Source organism: Pteronotus mesoamericanus, unplaced genomic scaffold (genome assembly GCF_021234165.1).
Source record: "Pteronotus mesoamericanus isolate MK-2021 breed Mesoamerican mustached bat unplaced genomic scaffold, CSHL_Meso_final contig_947, whole genome shotgun sequence".
NCBI classification, from domain to species: domain Eukaryota; kingdom Metazoa; phylum Chordata; class Mammalia; order Chiroptera; family Mormoopidae; genus Pteronotus; species Pteronotus mesoamericanus.
The window spans coordinates 466,001-472,278 of record NW_026555287.1 but is presented as its reverse complement, the minus strand read 5'-3'; the positions used below and the strand labels follow the sequence as shown (position 1 = coordinate 472,278).

Sequence of the window (6,278 nt, the reverse complement as noted above, 5' to 3'; positions counted from 1 at the left end):
CGACACGCGCGTCTCTGCGGGGCTGCGCGGGGTCCGCGGAGCAGCTGGGGGCGCGCGGCGCGGGCGCGGCGCTGGGCGCGGGGGGCGCTCCCGGCCGGGATGAGCTCACCGCAGTCGCGCCGGGGCTGAGCGCCAAGCCGGGCGGCGGCTCCTAGGCGGCTCCGCGGCGGAGCCGGACCGCGGGCCACCATGCTGGGCCTGGACGCGTGCGAGCTGGGGGCGCAGCTGTTGGAACTGCTCCGGCTGGCGCTATGCGCCCGAGGTGAGCCGGCTCGGTAGGGGCCAGGACGGCCACGTGGGCGGGGGGCTCTGGCCAGGGGAGGCTTTAGCCCCGGGCGGGGACCTGCCCCTCCCCCGTGGAAACTTTGGGGGCGCGCGGGGACCTTGTGGTGTGGTACTCCTGGTAGCGATCTGGCGGGGGTGAGGGGCTTCCTACAAGCTAAACACTCCTGGGGAAAGGAGCCAAGAGTGGGCGGGTCTGCTCCAGACAGCCTACTCCCTTGGGTGGGGCTGGGGCTCCTTCAGGGTGTGTGGCGATTCCTGAGAAGACTGAAGCGCAATGGGCAGGGACTCAGACAAACCCTGTCCCTAGACACTACGAGAAGGGCTTAGAGACCCTTATCCCAGCCCAGCTTAGGAAGGGGCTCCAGGAGACTCTGGGAGGTGGCCCCAGAGCTTGAGCTGAGGAAAGCGAACCCCATCCCCCAGGGATGCTATGGAAGGAACTCCTAGGACTGTGGGAAGGCAATCAGAGACCCCCCAGTCCCTGACTGAGCAGGATGATAGGGGCCAGAGGCTTCTGAGAGCATTGAGGGAATGTGGAAAGAGACCTCAGAGCACTGGGGGCCCCAGAGGACCATGGGGACAGGTCCTCTGCTCCAGGAAAGACTTTAGAAGTCATCACTCAATGGTGGTGGTCCCCAGTCTTTGGGGATGTCTCCCCACCTTTGGCCTCAGAGTCAGGGAAGGGTCCTGGATGGATGGCTGGGCCAGAAGAAGGCAGCTGGTGCCTCCAGAGATGTCACTTGGCTCTGGTGAACCCTCGACAACCCCCAGGGCCCCTCCTAGAGGGTGTGGATGCTACTGTGCCTCTTGCAGCCCACCCCTCTCCCTGAGGCCCCCTGCACCCCTCCCTGTTTAAGCTCACACATTCTTCATTCTTCCCTAATCCCACACCTCCTCCCTCCCTGAGCCTCTACTGGCTGGCTTCCTTTTAAGTTCCTTTGGGCAAGGGGAGGTACAACTTGACCAGATGGGAGGGCTCCAGTTTGACAAGTGAATGCCCAGGGTAGCTGGTAGCATTCACTCACTCACCTTCCCGACCCCAGTCCTTCTGACAGACAAAGAAGGGGGGCAGCTGCCCCCAGATGAGGTGCTGGACGAAGCTGTGCCAGGGTACCGGGCCCCGGGGAGGAAGAGCCTCCTAGAGATCCAGCAGCTGGACCCAGAAGATGAGAGCCTGGTCAAGTACAAGCGGGTGCTTCTGGGGTCCCTGCCGCTGGCTGTGGGTATGAACAGGGGCCCTGGATGGGGGTGGGGGTGGGGGGGTGAGAATTGGTGGGGGGTGCCTCCTATAGACCTCCAATTTCTCCTCAGACCCGAGCCTGCCCAATGTGCAGGTGACCAGGCTGACACTGATGTCTGAGCAGGCTCCGGGGCCCATGACCATGGACCTCACAGGTAACAACACCCTTCTGCAAACCACAGACTGATCTTTGGGGTAGACACCTCTTAGAGCCCCGTGCTCAAACTCCAGTCCTCGGACTCATCATGTAGACTTCACGGATACTGCCCCACTATGGGGGCTGCTGGGGCGGGGGCTCAGCCATTGCAGGAACTTGTTCCTCAGCTGTACTTTTCCTAACAGGGGAGCTGGCTGCACTGAAAAATCAGGTGTTTGTCCTGAAGGAAGGTGTTGATTACAAAGTGAAGATTACTTTTAAGGTGAGGGCAGCTATCAATGGCAATGCCAGCCAGCATTGGCTAAGCCCCCAAGAGGGACCCTTAACACTCTTTGTCCCTCAGGTCAATAAGGAAATTGTCAGTGGCCTCAAGTGTCTTCATCACACCTACCGCAGGGGCCTACGAGGTGAGATCCCCGTGAAGGGGAGGCCTGGGGCTGGAGGGCTGGGGGCCAGTGGGAAAGAGGGCAGCCCCTGATGGCCTCTCCCTCCCCCAGTGGACAAGGCCGTGTACATGGTGGGCAGTTATGGCCCAAGCACCCAGGAGTACGAGTTTGTAACTCCGGTGGAGGAAGCGCCACGGGGCGCACTGGTGAGGGGAGCCTACGTGGTCACATCCTTCTTCACTGATGACGACAGGGCAGACCACCTTTCCTGGGAGTGGGGCCTCCACATCTGCCAAGACTGGAAGAGCTGAGCACCACCCTCCCTGCCCTGCCCCGGGAGCTGTCTCCCCACTTAGGGTTCTTGTTTCCTCTGCCTCTGTCAGTCACTGCACAGGGACCCCTGAGCACTCCCCAGCCCCTTCAGTCAGTGATGAGACCCCTCATGATGTCTCGGGACGCCCCTTCCTGGGCCTGGCACTGTGCCCTGAATAGCCCCATTAAACGCCTGTCTCAGTGCCCTCGGTGTCGCCTCTGTCTACCTCCCCTCCCCCTGGGGTGGGGGGAGCCTTGTGCCCTTATCTTTCCTGAGACCAGGACTGGGTGCCACGTGGCAGCTGCTGCTTGGCCCCCTGCCCCCTTATCTGCCCCCGCCCCGTGGGCCTCGGCACTGCCATGGACAGCCAGCTCCTGTCTGTGTTCTTACTGCTGCTGCTCGGGGCCTCGGGCCTCCAGGGAGAGGGCCCAGGGCCCAGGGGTCCCTTGGAGGAGCCCCGGGAAGAGGAGATTCCTGAGGAGGATGGGATCTTGGTGCTGAGCAGCCGCACTCTGGGGCTGGCCCTGCAGGAGTATCCCGCCCTGCTGGTGGAGTTCTGTGAGTGCACAGGGTCAGCAGGGCTAGGGGACCCGCAAGTGTCACGCAGTGTGTGCGCTCAACCCCCTACTGTATGGGCTCAGTGGTGGCTTATGCACTTGAAGGGGCTTCCCTAGTGGGTACTGGGCTCCATCGGAGGGCACCTGAGGCAGAGCCCTGGGGCTGAGCTGGGTCTCGGGGTCCAACCTGAGCAGGTGGGAGGGGAGGTGGAGGTGTAGGGAGACCCGTGGTCAGTGTCTTTCCGCAGACTGTGAAGGGCCAGATAAAACTCATACCTTGCATATTCTGTGGCTTTTTTACCACCTTTCACACATGTAAAAGCCACTGAGCTAACAGGCATCAACAGGCAACGGCATATGGCAGGGAGTGCCGCCTCGGGGAGCAGCAATGGGAAGATTCTCCTCCACCTCACTGGGTGGTGCTGGCCGCTGCACTCTGACCTGGGAGCCTTGAGTAGTCTGGTCTCTGGTGCTTGGGCTTAATGAGGTTGAGGCTCAGGTGGGCCTCTTGAGGAGGGAGGTATAGACAGGACATGCTCCGTGCTGGATCTGACGGACCCCAAGTCTGCCAGCTCTGGCCAGGCAGGAGCAGGGGCTGCGGCTGGGACTGCGGAGGCCGGGTGCACTCATGGCCCTGTCCCCCAGACGCCCCGTGGTGTATGCACTGCAAGGCACTGGCCCCAGAGTACATCAAGGCAGCTGCCCTGCTGGCAGCGGAGTCAGCCAAAAGCAGGCTGGCCAAGGTGGATGGGCCTTCAGAGCCAGAGCTGACCGAGGAGTTTGCTGTGACAGAGTACCCCACACTCAAGTTCTTCCGTGACGGGAACCGCACAAACCCGGAGGAGTATACTGGTATGGGGGTGGGCATGTGTGGGGTGGTGTGGGGCAGGGGCTGGGCCCAGGCTGATGGGGTGCTCCACAGGCCCCCGGGAGGCCAAGGGCATCGCTGAGTGGCTGAGGCGGCGGGTGGGCTCCAGCACTACACGCCTGGAGGATGAGGAAGGTGCGCAAGCATTGATAGAGGCCCAGGACGTAGTGGTCATTGGCTTCTTCCAGGTGAGCTAGTGACACTGGGGGTCCAGCCCTTGGGACCAGGGCCTGTGGCGCCAGCTGGCCTCACAGACATGGGCCCCTTAGGACCTGCAGGATGCGGATGTGGCTACCTTCCTGGCTCTGGCCCAGGATGCTCTGGACATGACCTTTGGCCTCACTGACCGGCCGGAGCTCTTTCAGAAGTTTGGCCTCACCAAGGACACCGTGGTTCTTTTTAAGAAGGTGGGTCAGGACCAAGGCAGTGGTTAGGGTCAGGGCTACGGCTCCTGCTGACCCATCTGGTGTTGTCCAGTTTGACGAGGGACGGGCAGACTTCCCAGTGGATGAGGAGCTGGGCCTGGACCAGGATGACCTGTCCCGCTTCCTGCTCACACACAGCATGCACCTGGTCACTGAATTCAACAGCCAGGTGAGTGGGCTGCAGGTGCCAGGTACAGGAGCGGGCATTAGAGGGAGTTGGGGGGTGACCACGGGAGCCAGCCCCCATGAGTCCGGCCTGCCTCTGCAGACGTCCCCCAAGATCTTTGCGGCTGGGATCCTCAACCACTTGCTGCTGTTCATCAACCAGACACTGGCCTCACACCAGGAGCTGCTGGCGGGCTTCAGGGAGGCGGCTTCTCCGTTCCGGGGGCAGGTACTGGCTGGGCAGCGGGGCAGGCAGTGGGGAGGCCAGTGCCTAGTGCTTACTCCCTGCTGGCAGGTGCTGTTCGTGGTGGTGGACGTGGGTGCCAACAACAGCCACGTGCTACAGTACTTCGGGCTGAAAGCAGAGGAGGCCCCTACCCTGCGCTTCATCAACATGGAGACCACTAAGAAGTACATGCCCGCAGATAGGGGACTAGTCACTGCAGACTCAGTTACTGCCTTCTGCCACTCAGTCCTCAGCAACAAGGTCAAGGTCTGTGCTGGGTGGCCGATCCAGGGTGTGTGGGGGTGGGAGCAGCAGCTTTCAGGAGAGATCCCCAACAAAGGACCTGGCCTGGTTCCCCCCCAGCCCTATCTTCTGAGCCAGGAGGTCCCCCCTGACTGGGACCAGCGTCCAGTCAAGACCCTCGTGGGCAAGAATTTTGAGCAGGTGGCTTTTGATGAAACCAAGAATGTGTTTATCAAGTTCTGTGAGTGTGGAGGGCAGGAGACAGTGGGTGGTGGGCAGTACGGGGTCCTGTGGGCCTCGCCAACATCCCCCTGTCCTAGACGCCCCCTGGTGTACCCACTGCAAGGAGATGGCACCGACCTGGGAGGCACTGGCTGAAAAGTACAGGGACCACGAGGACATCATCATTGCCGAGCTCGATGCCACAGCCAACGAGCTGGAAGCCTTCCCTGTGCATGGCTTTCCCACCCTCAAGTATTTCCCAGCAGGGGACGGTCAGAAGGTGAGGCAGGGCCCCCTCTTCCTTGGTCTGAGTGCCGAGATGGAGATGGGGCATGACCTTAGAGAGCGCGGCCTTAGTAGTGGGATCTGGGATGGGGTGTGTCTCAGAGTATGAGGCTTAGCCAGCATAGGACAGGGTGGCAGGACAAGGTCTTGGCTAGGGTGGGGCCTTAGATGGTGAGTCTGAGGTGGGTGTGGCCTGGGCGGATAGGATATATCCTCCAGACCCTCCTGTGCCTCCTCAGGTGATTGACTATAGGGGTGCCAGGGACCTGGAGACCCTCTCCAAGTTCCTGGACAACGGGGGCAAGCTACCTGAGGAGGAGCCCACCGAGGAGCCCTTAGCCCCCTCTCCGGTGAGTGCCTCTATTCCAAGGTTCTAGGCCTCTGGACAAGTCTTGGGATGGGTGGTTATGGGACTGACTAGGCAGGGTTGGGCTGGAAGCTGCACCTCTGTGACCCTTTGCAGGAGAGAGCAGCCAATTCTACCGTGGAGCCCAAGGAGGAGCTGTAACCATCCTGTCAGTGCTAGGGAGCCATCTCCTCAGGTGCCTGGGAAGTTGTGGGCACTGAATAAAGAGTTTTAGTCCTGGACTGTGTGTGGTTCCTGAGCATGGCTGGCCCCCAGCCCTTGGCTTTGGCCAAATCTCAGCCTCCTGGGGTTTCCTGTTGGACAGGGCCTAGACCTTATTCCCAGCCCTCCTCAGTGGACCCCTGGCTCAGGTATGAGTCTGGGTCCCCCCGTGTGCAGGAATGGGGGCATGTTGCTGCCAGCTTTGGCCGCTCCCTCTCTAGCACTCTGCCATCTTGGCTCCACAAGACACCCAACTCCCAGGACCTTTGGATGTTAATGTGACCTTGCTGCTGAGACCTGACATGCACAGTACGTAAGAGGCCAAGACAGAGAAGACG

General features: G+C 61.3%; 2 protein-coding genes across 3 annotated transcripts; both read left to right on the top strand.

Moving 5' to 3' along the window:
* Positions 1-86: 86 nt before the first annotated feature.
* Positions 87-2,578, top strand: ARHGDIG (Rho GDP dissociation inhibitor gamma). Of its 2 annotated transcripts, none has more exons than XM_054586792.1 (6): positions 87-262; positions 1,341-1,508; positions 1,597-1,680; positions 1,868-1,944; positions 2,026-2,089; positions 2,180-2,578. In XM_054586792.1, exons 1-6 carry the CDS (start codon positions 190-192, stop codon positions 2,377-2,379), a joined length of 666 nt encoding a protein of 221 aa, XP_054442767.1. In that variant the 5' UTR covers positions 87-189; the 3' UTR covers positions 2,380-2,578. The 2 variants fall into 2 exon arrangements, with proteins under 2 accessions (XP_054442767.1, XP_054442765.1); XM_054586790.1 differs by having other exon boundaries at positions 1,329-1,508.
* Positions 2,579-2,740: 162 nt separating this feature from the next.
* Positions 2,741-5,958, top strand: PDIA2 (protein disulfide isomerase family A member 2). The gene is made up of 11 exons (XM_054586788.1): positions 2,741-2,939; positions 3,584-3,790; positions 3,861-3,994; positions 4,076-4,213; positions 4,284-4,400; positions 4,500-4,625; positions 4,692-4,889; positions 4,986-5,106; positions 5,186-5,367; positions 5,612-5,722; positions 5,836-5,958. The coding sequence occupies exons 1-11, from the start codon at positions 2,741-2,743 to the stop codon at positions 5,878-5,880; spliced, it is 1,578 nt and encodes a 525-aa protein (XP_054442763.1). The 3' UTR covers positions 5,881-5,958.
* Positions 5,959-6,278: the final 320 nt, after the last annotated feature.